Source organism: Myotis lucifugus, unplaced genomic scaffold, assembly GCF_000147115.1.
Source record: "Myotis lucifugus unplaced genomic scaffold, Myoluc2.0 scaffold_2, whole genome shotgun sequence".
Classification (NCBI taxonomy): domain Eukaryota; kingdom Metazoa; phylum Chordata; class Mammalia; order Chiroptera; family Vespertilionidae; genus Myotis; species Myotis lucifugus.
Window position 1 is genome coordinate 23,204,413 of NW_005871050.1, and position 20,610 is coordinate 23,225,022.

Consider the following 20,610-nt stretch of genomic DNA (forward strand, 5'->3'; position numbering starts at 1 on the left):
CACTTGAAACCTATATAATTTTATTAACCAACTAGAGGCCCAGTGCATGATCATGCACCGGTGGGGTCCCTCGGCCTGGCCTGCGGGGATCGGGCTGAAATTGGCTCTCCGACATCCCCTGAGGGGTTCAGGATTGCGAGAGGGCACAGGCCAGGCTGAGGGACCCCACCAGTGCATGAATCTGTGCACCGGGCCTCTAGTATGCATATAAGATCTTTGGCTAATCCTTCCTGCCCTCCCCCCTCACCCCTTTCCTCTGAGATTCATCAGTTTGTTCCATGTTTCTATGCCTGTGGTTTCCACTCCTGCATTGAGTGTCTGCCCCCTGGTAGTCAGTGCACATCATAGCTACTGGTCGACCAGTCGGCCAGTTGGCTGGTTGCTTAGGTTATATATATATGTAACCCCAATAAATTCAATAAAATATACATAAAAAGAAACAAAAACAATAAAGTAGTAAGATATGGAAGTGGTCTTTTTGGTGCTCAAGTTTTTATAAACAGTTAAGCTCAATGTTTAATACTTACACATTAATATACTGACCATGAGGAGGTTTTTTTTTCAGCTTTAGATTTGACTTTATATTTTTTATTTTTAAGTTTTATTTTATTGTTTAAAATATTACATATAGTATTACATATGTCTCCCTTTTCCCCCATTGACCTCCCCCCCCCCAGCCACACCCACTACCCAACACAGGCCCTCACACCCTAGTGTCTGTGTCCATTGGTTATGCTTATGGTATATGCATGCATACAAGCCAGTCAGAGAAAGATAAATATCACATGATCTCACTGTGGAATATAATGAACATTATAAACTGATGAACAAAAATAGATACAGACACAAAGAAGCATCAAACAGACTATCAAACTTCAGTGGGAAGGCATGGGAGGGCTGGGGGTGGGGGTAAGAGATCAACCAAAGGACTTGTATGCATGCAAATAAAATATATTTTTTAAAAGAAAGGAGGCATGTTTAGCATGAATTTGGAATGATTTCTAAGATGAAGTAATTGTTTCTGGAAAAGGGAGTGTGGTGCCTGCTCACCAGGAGAAGCCTATGCAACATGCATGCTTTGTGTAGATCTAGTCTGGCAGCTGGTTCCAAGTTACAGAAATCATGACCTACCTTCAACTCCTAGGGACCTAATTGATTGTTAGAAAAGGCTGAACTTTTAGGAAAAAGTATTAGTCTCTATATTGTGACTCTTTGTAAATCAGACCAAGATAGAAGAGGATTCTGGTTGGAGAGGCCAACTTTGCTTTGTAAATCATTGTCAAAAATATTTCGGCTGTAAAAATTACATTGCCTTGTCTCAATTCCCAATACTGCCTTTTATAAGTTGTCCCCTCTACAGCTCGCCACTTATGGCATGGCAAAGATACCCTTTTGATTTGGGTAGTGTTGTAGACATTTAGGGTAAAAGGGGAAAGGTAAATTCTGAGTGAAAAATGCAGAATTTGAGCTGAGAAAATCTAGAGAGAATATTGGAGTGACACAAAACCTTATTTTATTTTTTCTACCTGTGTGTATGTTTTTCTTTCTAGGGCTGCTGATAAGCTCAGGCTGTGCATTATACCCCTTAGGATGGAATAGCCCGGAAGTAATGCAAACATGTGGGAATATCTCCAATCAATTTCAGTTAGGTAAGGTGGCCTGGGCAGGATGGCAATGGTGGTTCATCTGTTTTTCAAAGTGCTTTACATCTTGAATGGGCCTCTGCTTGCTAGTGGTGCTTGCCTGAGTCTCTCTCACTGTGATAGCTTGTGAGATGTGGTGGCTTGGCCAGATTATCTGGCCTTGCTAACTCACAAGGAGTAGACATAAATTCCACTTCCTTGACTATGTCTCTCCACACCCTTCGTATAATTTTACCCAGAGTCTTATTACCAGTTTGGGGCAACCCTGTCTACAATGGGATTTCAAATGCTTGGAGACTGATGATCTGTCATCTTCTGAATAAATCCTACTTCCTATTAATATATTGTTCTAGGCACTTTTTTCAAATACAAATCAACAGTATTTCTTCTTATTCTCCACCGAGGATATAACAAAGGGTAATTTGGTTTTCATCATGCATTAGGAACCCAGGTTGAATATTGGGAATTGTTACTGGCATGTTACAGGCATTGTTACTTTGGCAGTAACTGTTAAGTATTAGAAGGAGTGACAGAAATAGCTCTTGACTCTTCTATGATTGCCAGCTCTCAATGAGAATGGCTTAAATTTACTATTGTGAATAAGGAATAGATTGGGCTCTAATTGGAAGACTTAAAAATATTTTTCTAACTTACCATGATGGAAGAGAATAAGAAGGAAAATGTCTAGGGTGACCCATGGCCTATTTAAAACCGCTGCAGTAGGCTGAGCAGGGGTCTTACCACAATGGTGTTACCTGATAATGAGGGTGTCTCTCCTTATGTTGGGGTAATTGGAACTGCAGCAAAATAAATACACACCCATGGAGCCTGCAAAGGGTTTCCACACACACGATGCAATTTACTTCGTGTGGCAGCTGAAGAAGGTGAGCAGAGCCTTGGAAGGACATGAGATCTCCAAGACCAGGGGCTGGAGGGAAAGTGTGTGCCAAGCATTCCGCACCGTGAGTTACAATCTATATATATAAAAGCCTAATATGCTAAGTGTCTGATTGAGAGGTCAATCAACTGGTCGCTATGATGTGCACTGACCACCAGGGGGCAGATGCTCCGACCGGTAGGTTAGCTTGCTGCTGGGGTCTGTCCGATCGGGACTGGGCAAGACGGGGCCAGACACGCCCTGGACCACTCCCTCGGTCCCTCCCGTGGTTCCTCCCAGCCAACTGCCCCGATCTGTCACGATTGGGACTGGGCAAGATGGCCCTGATCGGCCCAAATCGCTGGCCAAGCAGAGGGACCCCACCTGTGTACAAATTTCATTCACCTGGTCTCTAGTTGATATATAATTCCCATACCATAAAATTTGTCTTTTTAGAGTGTATAGTTAATGATTTTTAGTATATTCACAAGGTTGTGCAATCATCACCCCTATTCAATTTCAGAATATTTTTATGACCCCAAAAGAAATCTCCTACCCATTAGCAGTCACTCTCAATTCCCCCCTGTGCCTAACCCCCAGCAACCACTGTCTCTATAGATTTGCTTATTCTGGACATTTCATATAAATGGAATCATATATGTGGCTTTTTGCGTTTGGCTTCTTTTACTTAGCATAATGTTTTCAAAGTTCATACACATTGTAGCATGTATCAGTACTTTTGATTTTCATGGCTGACTAATATTTCACTGTATGGCTATAAACATTTTATTTGTCTACTCGTCAGTAGATAGATGGAGTTTTCCACATTTACACTATTATTAATAATACTGCTATGAATATTTGTGTACACATTTTTGTATGCATATATAGTTTGAAAAATTGACTTGAGGGAGAGAGACATCAATTTGTTGTTCCACTTGTTTATTCATTCCTTGGTTGATTCTTGTATGTGTTCTGACCAGGGATCGAACCCGCAAACTTGGTGTATCAGGATGATGCACTAACCAACCGAGCTATGTGGCCAGGGGCATATATACTTTCAATTTTTTTTGAGTATGTATCTAGGTGCAGAATTGCTGGGTCAAATGGTTAAGACTTTGAGGAACTGCCAGGCTATTTTCCAAAGTGACTGCATCATTTTACATACTCAACAACAATGTACCAACGTTCCAATTTCCCCAAATCTTCACCAATACTCACTTTCCATTTTTTAAATTATATCTATCCTAATGAGTGTGAAGTAGTAGCTCATTGTGACTTTAATTTGCATTTTCCTTATTATGGATGATGTTGAACATCTTTGTATTTACTTATTGGCCATTTCCTTATCTTTTTTAGAGAAATGTCTATTCAAATTATTTGGCTATTTTTTAACTGGGTTATTTGCTTTCTTTTGTTGAGTTGTAAGAGTTCTTTATGTATTCTGGATACTAGACCTTTTTCAGATATATAATATGCAAATATTTTCCCCATTCTGTGGTTTGTATTTTCACTTTTTTATTTTCTTTTATTGCTTAAAGTATTACAAAGAGTAGTACATATGTCTCCTTTTTTCCCCTTGACCTTCCCCCGGCTTCTACCACCCCCCAGTATCTTGCGTCTATTGGTTATGCTTATATGCATGCATACAAGTCCTTCAGTTAATCTCTTACCCGCCCCCTGAACCCTCCCAAGCCTTCCCGCTGTAGTTTGACAGTCTGTTTGATGCTGCTCTGCCTCTGTATTTATTTTTATCAGTTTATAATGTTCTTTATTATCCACAAATGATTGAGATCATGTATTTTTCTTTCATTGACTGGCTTATTTCACTTAGCATAATGCTCTCCAGCTCCATCCATGCTGTTGCAAATGGTAAGAATTCCTTCTTTTTTTACCGTAGTGTAGCATTCCATTGTGTAGATGTACCACAGTTTTCTAATCCATTCATCTGCTGATGGGCACTTAGGCTGTTTCCAAATCTTAGCTATGGTGAATTGTGCTTCTATGAACATAGGGGTGCATATATCTTTTCTGATTAGTGTTTCTGGTTTCTTGGGATATAGTCCTAGAAGTGGGATCACTGGGTCAAAAGACAGTTCCATTTTTAACTTTTTGAGAAAACTCCATACTGTTCTCCACAGTGGCTGCACCAGTCTGCATTCCCACTAGCAGTGCAGGAGGGTTCCCTTTACTCCGAATCCTCTCCAGCACTTGTCGTTTGTTGATTTGTTGATGATAGCCATTCTGACAGGTGTGAGATGGTAGGTATCTCATTGTTGTTTTGCTTTGCATCTCTCAGATGATTAGTGACTGAGCATGTTTTCATATGTCTCTTGGCTTTCTGAATGTCCTCTTTCGAAAAGTGTCTATTTAGGTCCTTTGCCCATTTTTTGATTGGATTGTTTATCTTCCTTTTGTTAAGTTGCATGAGTTCCCTGTAAATGTTGGGGATTAAACCCTTATCAGAGATAACATTGGCAAATATGTTCTCCCATGCAGTGGGCTTTCTTGTTGTTTTGTTTTTATTTTCACTTCTTTGATGATATCCGTTGAAGTACAAAATTATTTAATTTTGATGAAATCCAGTTTCATTTTTTTCTTTTGTTGCTTGTGCTTTTGGTGTCACACCTCAGCATATATTGCCAAATCCAAGGTCACGAGGACTATTTTGGCTAATCTTGCATTTCTATGTGAATTTGAGGTTCAGCTTGTCAATTTCTGCACAAAAGCCAGTTAGGATTTTGATAGAGATTGTGTTGAACCAATGATTAGTTTGGATAGTACTGCTACTTTAGCAATATTAAGTTTTCTAGTTCATGAACATGAGATAATGTTCCATCGAGTTAGGTCATCTTTAATTTATTTTGATGATATTTTATAGTTATCAGTATACAAGTCTTAGTGGCTTTGTAAAATATATTCCTGATTATTTTTATTGTTTTTGATAATATTATAAATGGAATTGTTTTCATAATTTTATTTTTGGATATCATTGTCAATGTATAGAAATACAAATGATTTTTCTATTTTGACCTTGTATCTTGCAACCTAGCTGAACTCATTTATTAATTTTAATGATTTTTAGTGGATTACTTAGGATTTTCTATATACATCTGAGAATAGATATAATTTTACTTCTTCCTTTCCAATTTTTGTTTCTTTTGTTTATTTTCCTTGTCTAATTACCCTGGCTAGAACCTCCAAGGCAATATTGAATATAACTTGTGAAAGCACACATTCTTATTTTATCCCTGATCTTAGGGGGGTAAAGCACCCAGTTTTTCACCGTCTATGTTTTTTTACATAGATGGTTTTCATTACATTGAGAATGTTCCCTTCTATCCATTCCTAATGTGTTATGTGTATTCATAATGAAAGTGTCTGGCCTGCATGGCTCAGTAGATTGAGCATTGTCTCATACACAAAGAGGTTGCTGGTTCTATTCCCAGTCAAGGCATATACCTGGGTTGCAGGCTTGATCTCCAGTAGAGGGCATGCAGTAGGCAGCCAATTGATGTTTCTCTATCATCAATGTTTCTATCTGCCCTAGCTGGTTTGGCTCAGTGGATAGAGCCTCTGCCCGCAGACTGAAGGGTCCCAGATTTGATGCCAGTCAAGGGCACATACCTCAGTTGCAGGTTCAATCCCCAGCCCTGATCGCCAGCCCAGGTCAAATCTCTTGAGTTAGGCAACCAATTGATTCGTCTCTCTCACATTGATGTTTCTCTCCTCTCTCCCTCTCTTCCACTCTCTCTAAAAATCAATAGAAAAATATCTTCAGGTGAGAATTTAAAAAAAGTGTACTGGATTTTGTCAAATGCTTTTTTTTCAGCTACTGAAATAATCATATGAATTTTATTGATTGATTTTCATATGTTAAACCAACCTTGCATTTCTGGGATAAATTGCCATTGGTCATGCTGTATAATCCATTTCATACTTTTCTGGATTTTGTTTGCTAGTATTTTGAGTTGAGGATTTTTGCATCTATATTCATTAGGAATATTGGTCTGTATATTTCTTTTCTTATGATGTGTTTGTTGGACTTTAGAATGAGGGTAATATTGGCCTCATAGATTGAGTTGCTCTGATTCTACTTTGATTAATGTAAAATGCCAAAAGTTAAAAATTAGATACATGATTTGCATGTAGTCATTTGGCAGTTTTCTGCACTAATCAGCACCCCCAGGAACCTAGTTTGCAAAAATGAAATTTTGTGTGTGGCTGTCTCTGCCCCAAGTTGATGGCCTTCAATTGTGTTTATCACACGATCATTAATTTTCTCTTTCTTCTTTTACTAAATGTTTTGTTATTGCTTCTCTCTCCACTGCATCCTCCTCCTTTACTTACCTTTCTCTTCTGCACCATGTATCTTCCCAAGGGTGCTAACTCCCCTCTCCTCGGTGCACTGGACAGTGTTATTCTATGAATCCTTATGGATAAAGGTATTGCTGAATCCTGCTTATCAAGCCCTCCTAGTTCCTGTTTTGAAAAACCTTTGCATTCTTCCAACTGCCTAAGTGTCTCTCATTCCTCTTAGACTCACATTTCCTGCTGCCCATATTCTCTAATTACATGTCCCCACATTTACACCTTAATGGTCATTGTTGAAAAGAAGAAACGAACTGTGCCATCCTTGGCCCCTTTCTGGTCAGCTGTCCAAACATAACTGTTCCCTTAAAAAATAGAGGTGATTCAGGCACAGCAGAAAAACCTAGAGTAGAATTTAAAAATTTTTTATGATGTGCTGGTTATGCCAAGTTTGTAAATATCAAGGTTCAGGAATGCCATGCTAGAAGTACATCTTTTCTCTCCTTAAAGCTTTCTTTAATACTCTAGAGATTCTGGCAGTGTGGAAGCATCCTCAACACACCTTAGATATTTTTGGGTGGATGAACAAAATAAAAAGAACATACATGAAATGTCCATTTTACAGTCTTTTGTTTCTTTTTCATTGAGAGGCAGCATGATATACTAAAAGAGCATAGGCTTTGGAGTCAAAGATCTCAGTTGGTATCCAGGCTCTTTCATCTATGTAATACATGGTGGTAAAGTTGCTTGATATTTTTGTCTCAGTTTCCTTATCTGTAAATGGGGGATAATACCTGTACCAGTGTTTTTACAATGAAAAGAAAAGGTATATTAAAGTACCTAGCATAGTGTTTGACTTAAAGTATATGTAGGCTTCTTTAAAATATAGAGTAGAATGTGCTAGGGGTGGGGTGGGTGGGGTAGACTGTCATTTGATGGCATTTACTTTAATTCTGCTGTAGGCTCTACACTCTACTATGCATTCTTTATTTTGTGAAGGGAGATTCATAGAGCCAAGAAAGACATGGACCTTATTTAAGGAATAAAGCTTCTTACCCTGACTTTCTTGAGAGAGATAAAGGGGGTAAGAAGGACCATAGAAGAGGGCATTGTAAGTCTACCAAAATGGTTTTGAGAGTGAGTAAAAGAGATTTCTCACTCTGAGACTCCAAATGGTCTCCTACAGCCTCTGGTAAAAGGGGTCACATCCATGTCTTCAACTCCTCTTTTCCTAGGTCTCCATTCAAGTTAGCCTAAACCATCCACAATTATGATTTTTAGTCTTAATCTGAATTACCAAAGCTATAACTTGTATTAAGGCAGCAGTCTTGATGTCTGCATCTTATAGCCACAGATTCTTTGATAGTCTTCCCATAGTGAGGCTGGGTCCACCTCTAACCTCTCTCTCCCAAATCTGGGCTGGCGCCTATAACTGCTTTAATCAATAGAGTATGGCAGAAGTGACATCAAGCTTGTTCTAGGCCTAACCTCTATAGAACATGTAGTTTCCATGTTAGTTTCTTGAAAATCTGAGCCATCATATAATAAAATCTGACTGCTCTGCTGGAGAGATATGGAAAATTTCAGAGATAGATTTAGAGACAGAGAGAGTTCCAGCTGAGGTAAAACTTTCAACCATTTCTGCCAAGGCACCAGATAGGTGATTGAAGCAGTCTTGGACCCTCCATAGTTGCCATCTGAATGCCACTGAATGACCCTAGTTAGTGCCAATTGCAGTAGAAGTATCACTTTGCTGAGCCCTGACAAAATTGTGACCTACAGATTCATGAAATATAATAAAATGGTTGTTATTTAAGTTACTATGTTCTTGGGGTAGTTTGTTATTCAACTAGAGGCCTGGTGCATGAAATTCATGCACTTGGAGGGGGGGTCCCTCAATCCAGCCTGCGCCCTCTTACAGTCCGGGAGCCCTCGGGAGATGTCCGCCTAATGGCTTAGGCCTGCTCCCTGCTTGGAGAGTTATTAATGTTTATAGATCTCCCCCTGCAGTTGGACATCCTTAGTGCTGCCATGGAGGTGGAAGAGGCTCCTGCCACCACTGCTAAGCTTGCCAGCCGTGAGCCCGGCTCAGGGCTTCTGGCTGAGCAGTGCTCCCCCTGTGGGAGCACACTGACCACCAGGGGACAGCTCCTGCATTGAGCATCTGCCCCCTGGTGGTCAGTGTGCATCATAGCGACCGGTCGTTCTGCCATTCGGTCGATTTGCATATTAGCCTTTTATTATATAGGTGGATAACCAGAAAATGCAAAATCATACACATAAAAACTTAAAATTATTTATAATAAAACATAATTAATATGTATTTTGGTAATATGTATTTATGTAACAAAACAGTACATAAAGGTTTAAAATGCAAAGTTAGTCTTTTTCCTGACCTCAATCCCATTCCTCAAAGGGACCATTACATTCCTTTTTATCTCTCCAGAATCCTATATAATAAAGAGGTAATATGCAAATTGACCATCACACCCTCACACAAGATGGCCACCCCCATGTGATCACAAGATGATTGTGCCCATGTCATCACAAGATGGCCACCACAAGATGGCCGGCAAGGGAGGGCAGTTGGGGGCAAACGGGCCAGCAGGGGAGGGCAGTCGGGGGCAACTGGGCCAGCAGAGGAGGACAGTTTGGGGGGGACCAGGCCTGCAGGGGAGGGCATTTAAGGGAAACCAAGCCAGCAGGGGAGGGCAGTTAGGGGCAAGCAGGCCTGCAGGGGAACTCAGTTAGGGATGACCAGGCTGGCAGGGGAGTGGTTAGGGGGCGATCAGGCTGGTAGACAGAAGCAGTTAGGGGCAATCAGGCAAGCAGGCAAGGTGAGTGGTTGGGAGCCAGCAGTCCTGGATTATGAGAGGGATGTCCGACTGCCAGTTTAGGCCCAACCCACCGGGACATCCCTCGAGGGGTCCCAAATTGGAGAGGGTGCAGGCTGGGCTGAGGGACACCCCCCTCCATGCATGAATTTCATGCACCGGGCCTCTAGTTGTTAATAAATATTAAAATATGTGTTTCTATGCATATCTTCATTTTTAACCAAGATCATATTATGTATCTATCTAGCCATCTAGCTAGCTATACCATTCTGCACCTTGCATTTTTCGCTTACTAATATCTCTTGGAGAGTTATTAATGTTTATAGATCTCCCCCCACAGTTTAGGTATGTCATATTTTTACATTGTAGGGATAGTGTAAAGTCCATGAGGGCAGAAATTTTTGTCTATGAGATTGAATAACTCAGCTGGTAGAGTGGCAGAGATGGGATTCAAATTCTAGAAGTCTGGTCTAGGTAGGATCATCCAATAGAAGTGTCTGCAATGATGAAAATGTTCTGTGTTTTACTGTTCAATATGTTACCCAAACAAACTCATGGATTATAAAAATGGATCTAGAGAACAGATCAGTGATTGCCAGAGGTAGGGGTGGAGAATAGGCAAAATGGCTAAAGAAGGTCAAAAAATACAAACTTTCAATTATAAAATAAATGAGTCCTAGAGATGTAATGAACAGCATGCTGACTTTACTTAATAATATTATATTGTATATTTGAAAGTTTCTACAAGAGTAGATATTAAAAAGTATCATTATAAGAAATTATAACTATGCCTGGTGATGGATGTTATCTAGACATTGTGGTGGTAATTTTGTATGTATATAATTTATATATATATATATATATATATATATATATATATATATATATATCTCCTATATAATAAAAGCCTAATATGCAAATTGTTCGACCGGGAGTTCAACTGCTCACTATAACGTGCACTGACCATCAGGGGGTGGCGTGGATCATGGTGGGCATCGGTGATGCAGCGCTCGCAGCAGGTGGCAGTGGGGGCACTGCCAAACCCAATGGGCAGTGGGGGCACTGCCGATCCCAGCAGGACTGTGGCAAGATGGTGGAGCAGGTGAACGGGTGGCACCAGGCCAAGGTGGGTGTGAGCAGGGGCCTGATAGCCCCGCTGATTGTCCCACAGATGGTGACCAGTGGCCGTCAGCCTCTGATCACCTCGATCTGAGCCAGCCCCAGGTTGGGATGGGGAACTGGGGGTGGGTGGTGGCAACAACCTCCTGTGGCACCCAGGTGGGGGGCTGTGACTTCTCACCAGTTACCTGGCGTCAGGGGTGATGGGGATGGAGGTGCAGTGAGAATGCGGGGTGTCCACTGAGCTTGCTCTCACTCCCCCTTCTATCCTACCCTGAGACACCAGGACTCATGCACCAGGGAAGCCCCCATGCTCAGATGCTGGGCGCCCACGAGGAGCCTAGCCTGCACCCATGCAGCTTCTTCTTGGTAAGCCGGGCAGCAGCTGCCAGGACCACAGAGGCCGGTTGGGCTCCCCGTGGGTTCACGCAGGAGCTGGTGTGTGAGGCCAGCTGAGAGAGATTGCACTGCCCGCCTGGCTTCTGTGCTGCACCACTGGGCAGCCCAGAGGCCCATGCTGCGCCTTGGCCACGGCATCCGGCTGTGCTCACTTCATCTCCACATGGGGACTAGGGTGCCGTGACTCAGGCAGAGGGGGGCACGCAGGAGCCTGGGTGCCCAGGTCCTGCTCAGGGCCCAAAGGTCAGCTGGGACCTGCCTTTCGATGCCGGATGCTCGCACTTCGATCACTGGCCAGGCCTAGGGACTGCACCCGTGCACGAATTTTGTGCACTGGGCCTCTAGTATATATATAAAATTATGTGGTACACCTGAAACTAATGTAATGTTATATGCCAATTACAGCTAATAAGAATTTATAATCAAATATTTAAAAAAAGAAAAAAACAAACATTAATCATAATCTTGCACTGGAATGTACAATAGAAGGGACCTTGCAGATCAATCAGTGATTTCATTTATAGCTACTGAGACCCAGTAAGCGCCATGGACTTTCTCAAGGCCTCACACTAGAGACTTGGGGACTAGATTCCTGACTCTCACATACACTATAGATGTGGTTCAATGGCAATACAATTTCTGTTTGTTGGATGAATCACCCATTCAGTAAGAAGGACAAAGTCAAACAAAGACTCCCAGGAATAGCCCTGTCAATGCACACTTTCCCATACTTTAATTAAGCAAATGAAAGATTTAAGGTAAGAAAGCTATTTCATGGTTGTTAATTGGACTCTAACCATCAAATGAAGTTTTCAGGGACTTGATCCCAAACAAATGAATCCTTCTCAGTCCAACACTAAATTGATGCTTTAACTCCACCTCCTATTTATTCTTCACCAAGCCTCTAATTGACAGTAAGAACAGTGGGAGCCAAGGAAGAACTCATGGGAGGATTAACTAGTGGTAAGAGCTTTAGCATAGCTACATCTTTGGCTTTGTGACCCTGGGCTTTTGGGAGGTTACTGCTATCTCATGGGGTTGTTGTGAGGATTAAATGAGATCGCACATGCAAAACATTTACTACAGTGTTTGGTTTATAGTAACCCAGCGATTTTCAACCAGTGTGCCACAAGAATTTTTAAAATATTCAATACCAGCCCTGGCTAGTGTGGCTTAGTTGGTTGAGCATTGGCCAATGCACCAAGAGGTCATCAGTTGGATTCCTGGTTAGAACACATGCCTGGGTTGCAGCCTTGATCCCCAATAGGGGGCGTGCAGGAGGAAGCCTATCGATGTTTTTCTCTCTCATCGATGTTCCTCTCCCTCCCTCTCCCCTCATCTCTCTCTAAAAAAAAAATCAATAAATTCTTTCTGATTGGTGTTTCAGGCTTCTTGGAATACTATAGCACAATGGAATACTATGCAGCTATAAAAAGGAAAGATCCATTACCTTTTGAGACAACATGAAGGGACTTGGAGATTTTTATACTAAGTGGAATAAACCAGTCAGAGAAAGACAAATACCACATAATCTCACTTATATGTGGAATTTAATGAACAAAATAAACTGACAAAAATAGATCCAGAGCCATGGAAGCATGCAACAGACTGATGAATCTCAGAAGGAAAGGGGGGTAGGAAAAGATTAACCAAAGAACTTATATGCATATATGCATAACCCATGGACACAGACAATAGTGCTGTGAAGGCCTGGGGAGAGGGCAGGAGTGGGGAGGAGGGATCAATGGGGTGGGGGGGGGGAGAAAGGAGACATCTGTAATTCTTTCAACAATAAAGATAAATTTAAAAACACACACAAAAAACTATCCAGTAACTCACAGTCTCACTTAGAAAGAGCCCCAAAAAATCAATAAAAACATATTTTTAAAAAACGTGTAATGCCTGACAGTTTAGTCAGGGGCAATGACCTCTTTTCCTTTAGATTGTCAAATAACAAAAAAAATGACAACAGCCAACACAACAATAGTAGTCCAGTGTGAATGAATCAAAATCATACCTATTTTTTTTGTCAGATCGACAAAAAAGATATTTTTTGGTGTGCCACAGAATTTTAGTAATTAGTTTATGTGTGCCATGAGATTAAAAAGGTTGAAAATCACTGTGGCAACCACACAATAGTGCTTTAGTTTTCAGAAAAGAAAGACCTATTACAGCAAGCAGCTACTTTATAACTTGATGGTTATAAACAAAAGTTAATGGTAGAAAATCCCGAGTTCAAATTTGAGCCCTGTCACTCACTAGTTGTGGATCTTTAGGCACTCTACTTAACCTCCCTGTATTTCCATCAAAGGGGATTGATAAAAATATTTTTCTCCATAAGGTATTAAGAAAATTAAGTAATACATACATACAAAGCATTCAGTACAATAGTATGCACTAAATGTAATTTGCTGTTAGTAGATAGTCAGCCTCTTTCTCAAGAGGCTCTTTGGAGAGGATGCCCAAGACTTGGCTGCTGGGTGGGAGGGAGGGACCCAGTCAACTTGACAAAGGCCTGCAACAGAAGCTACCCAAAGCCCTTGTGTGTGCTCCCTGTTTCCTCTCTCAGAGGGTCATTTCCTTTGTATTCCCATCGTTTCCTCTTATTCTTACCAGTTCACAGCCTTTTATGGTGATTTGGTGTTTGGCCTTTGTGGGATCAGTTTCCAGACATTTCCTGATACCTTTAGGCTCTGTCAGTTTCCTTCTTTAAGGACAGTCTGTTTTCTTGTGCTCACCAGAGTCCAATGAGGCAGCTTAATACATCCTCATGTCCACAGAGGGGCAGCAGAGTGTGGTAGAAACAGCTCTGGCCTGGGTATAAAGACAGCTGGGTTTTAATTTTCCCAAGCGTGCTTGGGCACATCACTTTCCCACCCTGAGCCTTGGTTTCCTTGTTTTTAGATAGAGTGCACTGGACTAGACTGAAGAGCAACCTGAGATTCCAGATATCTAACTAGTTCCCTGTTGTGATCTGTTTACTTTTAGGGTGAGGCCTTTGTTCTGATTTTATATTTTTCTATTTTGCTCTTGCTCTTAAAGACCAGAAGGATAATGAAAAAATTAACAATCTATTTAAGCAGCCCTTGTAGAGGATAGGAGACTTTTAGTATTACTCATCCATGTGGGTGAGTGTCAGGGATCAGCCAAGGGTATTGCCAAAAGCAACTCATTCATTGGGCAACATCAGCTAGAATGCTCTGCGCAGCCAGTCTTTCTGGAAAACTCATAACTCAGGTGTTGCTTAAGGTTTTTTAGTTGCCTTCTAGCCCACACAGAGAGGAGTCTCCCTCCAGAGGAGAAGTTGGGCTAAACCAGAGGAGGCAGGATGGAATCTGTGGGTCAGCGAACAACTTAATTCAACTGCATGTCCCTGGTGTCTGCCACTCTGTTGGCACTCTCTAAATGTTTCATTGAGTGGAATGAAAACATTCTAGGGCATCTCTGTTGCCATCTTACTTTGTGATTACAGCCAAGTCAGTTCAGTTCTTGTTTTAAAATTGAAATACATTTGACATATAGCGTTGCGTAAATCTAATGCGTAATGTTAATTTGATACATTTATATGTATATGTGTATATGTAATATGATTGCACTGTAGCAATAATTAGCACATCATGTTCCATAATCATCATTATTTTAGTGGTTGGAATAATTAAGTTTTAGTCTCTTAGCAAGTTTGATGATTACAATACAATATCGTTGTACATTAGATCTCTAGAGCTTATTTACTACTCATTGCGATGTTGGACACTTAAATAACATCTGTCCTACCTCCAACACCCCCAAGCTCCTGGTAACCACCATTTTTCTCTCTGTTTTTTATGAGTTTGGCTTTTTTAGACCCCACACATAGATTTTAGTTCTTTAAAACTATTTCCCCATGACTAATGTGAGGATGATTTTCTCTACCCTCAAGGGGTTGTTTTGACCAAGAAATGACTTAAGTACATATAAATGTGCTTTATGTAAACAATGTCCTACATGTATAAGGAGTGAAAGATAAGAAAGCTGATATACCATTAAATTTTTCCTTCCTATCATTTTATTACCTAAAATTCAGAGCCAAGTTTTTTCACTGACCATTTTCTCTTCAAAATAGTGAAGTTAAAATGATGAGACTCTATACATCCATGGGATACTAAGCTCTTTTCATTTTGAATAAAAATTATGTGATGCTTAGAAACATTTCTCTGTCCTAAAATAGACTGCATGAGAAAATGGTGCTTACCCCTGTAGGTAGTTGTAGTTTATTCCTAAGGTGACTTCCAGCCTGGTGACTCCAGAGGAAGACAAGGCTCAAAAAAGGCTTCAAGCATGTGTTCTGCTTTATGTGGCATCATTTCCCTACTCAGTGCCTTGCAAAGGGTCTAGGAGGCTCACTGACTGAGATAATGAATGCAGAATTGCTCAATGGTTGTCTGTATACATCGACCACCACACGATGGCAGTAAAGTCAGGTGAATTCATTCTTCTCAACTTCTTTCACAGCCCTGCCTCTGGGTCTTCAGATCAAAGAATGTGATTATAACGCTTAATTTCCTTGTTTCCATTTCCCCCACTCAGTTTCTTTCTATAAACCTCAGCATCGGTTTTCTTTATCTTCCTCACCTTTAGTGAACATTTATCTAGCCCTGTCTACTCTGGAATGATACTGTATTCTAAGCCTTTGTTTAGAAACAGAACATTTATACTGTAGCATCCATTTCACGGGGCTCTCATGAGGATTAATGAGGTAACTAAAATATTTAGTACAGGGCTTGAACCCAATAAATGTTAACAATAACTGTTATTATTATTGTTATTATTATAGGTTAGACTGAACCAGAAGGTTTTTAACACCATAAAATAGGTTGCAAAGGTAGGAACCAGAGGGAAAACCAGGGACAACTCCTGCACATCCTAGGAGCAATTCTCTGATAAAGTTAAAATATATGTCTGTAGTCTGTGTCATATAACTTTTTCAAACAATTTTTACCAAGTCCCAACCAGGTGAATCAGGAGAATTTACATACAAATATATATTTCCAGAAAAGCCCCTAGCATTGTATTAACCACAATACTGTAAATGTTGGTTTCCTTTCACCTTTCATCTGAAAGCTAGACCAGTTTGGGCTAAGGATATGGTTTAGTTCAGGAGGTTTCCCACTAAATTGTGCATCGAAATCATCTGGGCTCTCTCCTCAGAGATAATAGTTCTGTACATCTGGAGCAGGGCCTAGGAATCTGTATTATAAAGCTCTCCCCAGATATTTTTTGTAAACTAGTGGACTAGTTGAAAAGTGTTTAGCTGTGAGAAAAGGAGCTGAGAAATATTGATCATTCTTGGTGCTGTTCTAAGTGCTTCATATCTGTCATGTCATTTAACCTTCACAGCTGCTCTGTGAAGTAGGTGTGTCACTTCCATTTTACCCACGGGGAAGATGGAACTCAGAAAGGTTAAATGACTTGCCCAGAGGATCAGTTTGTAAATGACAGGGCATGTTTTCAAAAACAGTTCCCTGTAACCCTCATCCCAGGCTCTTCTCCCTGTACCACATGACTTTCCAAGCACGCAAGGGCCTGTCCTAGTTCCTACTTCCTGACTAAGTGGGAATCTTGGTCCAACACTTTATTTGGCTGCTTTATAACAATATTCCTGCCTCTAGGTAGGACTTGATAAATGAATAAAACAAATGAAAGAAGATTAAATGAGATAATGGATGGCAAAGGTGCCTTGTAAATTATAAAGCACCACACACACACACTGGGTGATATTATTTGTGGGATTGGTTGCTATCTAGGGACCTTGGATCCCAGGAAAGTCCCTGTGGTCTATGTCTCTTGGCCAATGGAGCATGCAAAGAAATAGCTGATGCTTAACTCTGGAATTGCTGGTATAGGCCTAAGTCAATGGCTAGAACAATGGTGCACTCGCTCCTGAATAAGTCAGCTTGCCAGGACTGGCCTCATTACATTCATAAGTATTTTAAAACTATGTCAAAAACAGATAACAGTCACTCAATAAGCATATCCTGGACTCTTAACTGTATATAAGGTGCTGAATGATGCTGTACATAATTCAGTGAATTCAGGAATAGAGTCTTCAATGAGCTTGTAGTTTAAGGAAACTATATATATGGACATATAACAAATACAATCATAATAATGCCAATCCCAAACTCTAATAATGTCAATCATTAGAAGGAATAAATACTGCTAGCTAAGACACACATGAGTAGGCTCTATCTTCTTTTCCTTAGTATCACTTTTCATTTGGATTACAATAAACAGCCCCTGACTCTCTTCCTATTCCCGAAGATATGCATACCATTCCCTTAATTGTTCTCCCATTCTATGGCCAAAGTGATGCTTCATAAATGCAAATCTGATGTCATTCCCATTCTTTAACAGTAATTCCCCATTGCCTTCAGGATAAAGGCCTGTAGGAAACCTGGCCATCACCTCCTTCATCACTCATTTCTTTTTCTCTTGTCCAGCCACCTGCAAATACCACGTGTCTTCAAATCTTTGCAACCTTGCATGGTTTCTTTCCTTTGTTAGAAATACTCTTCTCCCCTTCTGCTGGGGTCCAACCCCAGCAGGTCCAGGGGTCCCCAAAGGTGTGGACGGAGTCGGTGAAGAAGGAATGACACGGAGACAGCGTTCAGTTGATCAGCAGCCTAGCCAGGATCTCTAGCCAGGAACTCCAGCCAAGTTCTGTCCAGGTTCTCCAGCCAGGTTCTGTGTCCATGTTCTCTCGCTAGGTTCTCCAGCCAGGTTCTAGCCCGGGATCTCCAGTCAGGTTCTCTTGCCATGTTTTCTTGCTAGGTTCTGTCTCTAGGTTCTGTCTCTAGGTTCTGTCTCTGTTGTCTTGTTACATCTGTATTTATACCAGTTAATTTTAATCCTGTCAATTTCTGTTCCAAAGGTTAGGGTGTTTCTTATTCCAGGGAGTAAAGATTATGTAGCTTAAGCGTGATTGTTCATAGTTAAAGTGATTAAATACCCGCCTGGCACTTAGTTAAGGGGTTTTATTCCCTCCCTAACTTCAGGGAAAAATTCCTACCTGGGGAAACAACCTTTCTCGGAGAGGTGACCTTGGTTTAAACACATAGCGCCAAGAGGGGGAGCAAACATATTAAGAACAGTATGCCATATACGCCAGGTTCCTTGAAACATATGCTGTGCAGATATTTCTTCCCTGCAGCGACTGTGTCAAGCAGCAAGGATGGACCGGCTCCCGGCACTCTTCCTTACCTAGCTAACTTCTTACTTTTCTTTGAAAACTCCCTGCTCCCTTTAATCTGATTTGATACCCCTCACTTATATCCTCTGATTACCCTATGTCAGGGGTGGGCAACCCCTGGCACGCGTGCCAAACATGGCATGCCAGTAACTTTTGCTGGCACACGAAACCCTCTCTTATAATCTTCCATTTACAATTTTTTTCTTAATGTCAACTTTTTTATTTTTCAGATAAATTCAGTGTAGGTGCATCTTAGATAAATAAATAATTTTACATAACAAGTTATCTTAAAGACCATAGACATGGGTTGAGGAGAGAGGGGAAGAGCAATTTCTATGCCTCTACCTTGACTCTCCCTGCCTTCCTAGATCCGACCAGTGTTTTGGTTTCGTCCACATATGCTTGTGAATCCTTGTTCTCAGTGATGATTTTAAGTCTCATAATAGGAGTAGCCTGACGGATGAAAGTAGTAGCTCATGCATATCTCTGAAGGTCACGAAATATAAACCTGATGTAAAATCTCTGTCATCAGTGATGCAGCAGCAAAAGTCCCACTGATAATATCAAACGGAGTTATAAAGTTTTCTGTCGGACTATCAGTGTACATGTATACATTAAAAAATAAATGTATTTTTCATCATCATATACTGTGTTTTTGTTGCTCGAATGAATTTTATTATTTCTTCAAGGTTCTTCACATACGCACACCTTAAGAGATATCAAGTAGGCGTAACATGTTCTCAAAAAATTAGGGTTGGCACGCAGAAGAATTTTGAGTCAGAGATTTTGCTGGTTTTGGCACGCACTCACAAAAAGGTTGCCCACCCCTGCCCTATGTCATAGTACTTCTCAAACCAGCAGTGTATTTACTTGTCCCACTTCTATCTCTGGCTTCCTTTCATTCATCTGGTTGGTTGATCTTACCTATGTGAGAATATGTTTAAAGAATTTACTACAGTGTCTGGCACATGGATGCATTTGACCAATATTAGCTATTACTATTTCAGTTCCATACTTAATTAGCTGAAGAAGTTCAAGTGGATGCAAGCAGAGAACTATTAAGCAGATGTTAGAGGAGAGAGGTCAATTTCTTAGAGAACAAGTATCCTGGAAAACTCATGCTGAGTAAAAGAGGTCCAAGACTTGGTTAAGTGGGTTTTGACCTGTCTCTTTGGGGAAAATATCTGTCTTAGTCCATTTGGGCTACTATGACAGATACCAAAGACTGAGTGGCTTATAAACAACAGACATTTATTTCTCACAATTCTGGAGGCTGGGAAATCCAAGATCAAAGTGCCAGCAGATTCAGTGTCTGGTGAGATCCTACTCCCTAATTCATAGATGGTCATCTTCTTGCCATGCACTCACATGGTAGAAGGGGGCAAGGGAGCTTTCTGGGGTCTCTTTTTATAAGGGCACTAATCTCATTTATGAGGGCTCTGCCCTCATGACCTAATCACCCCCTAAAGGCCCCACCTCCAAGTGCAATCACATTGGGGATTAGATTTAATTTACAAATTTTAGGAGACCCAAAGCTTTTTGAGGAAGCTGCTCCAGTGTAACTGGTGGGTTGCACAAAGGATAACAGAGTAGCATGGAGGTTTTTTCAGGTACAGGTGTGGATCAATCTTAAGAAAGACCCAGAAGCACAATTTATTTTTTTAAACATTTAAATCTTTATTGTTGAGAGTATTACAGATGTCCCTGTTTTTCACCCCCATTGCCCCCCTCCACCCGGTTCCTGCCCCGCCCTAGGCCTTCACTACCCTACTGTCTGTGTCCATAGGTAAGATCTTTGGTTATTCTCTTCCCATTCCACCTCCCTCCTTCCCTCTGAGATTCATCAGTCTGTTCCATGCTTCCATGCCACTGATTCTGTTTTATTCACCAGTTTATTTTGTTCATTCAATTTCTTGTTCATTTATTTTGATTTTTAGATTCAATTGTTGATACATATGTATTTGTTGCCATTTTATTGTTCATGTTTTTTTATCTTTTCTTTTCCTCCTCGTCTTCCACCTCCTCTTCCTACTTCTTCTTCTTTTTCAATAATGCTGTTCAACATTTCATATAATACTGGTTTGGTGGTGATGAACTTCTTTAGCTTTTTCTTGTTTGTGAAGCTTTTTGATCCTCAATTCTAAATGAGAGCTTTGCTGGGTAGAGTAATCTTGGGTGTAGGTACTTACTATTCATCAC

General features: G+C 40.8%; 1 protein-coding gene across 2 annotated transcripts in view; it reads left to right on the forward strand.

Moving 5' to 3' along the window:
• The window catches only part of LHFPL1 (LHFPL tetraspan subfamily member 1), a 62,184-nt gene that overhangs the window by 20,631 nt on the left and 20,943 nt on the right, over nucleotides 1-20,610 (forward strand). For both annotated transcript variants that reach the window (XM_006082213.3, XM_023756744.1), the window contains one exon: nucleotides 1,551-1,649. In XM_006082213.3, coding sequence (XP_006082275.1) covers nucleotides 1,551-1,649 — 99 coding nt within the window. The remainder of the gene's footprint in view (nucleotides 1-1,550; nucleotides 1,650-20,610) is intronic.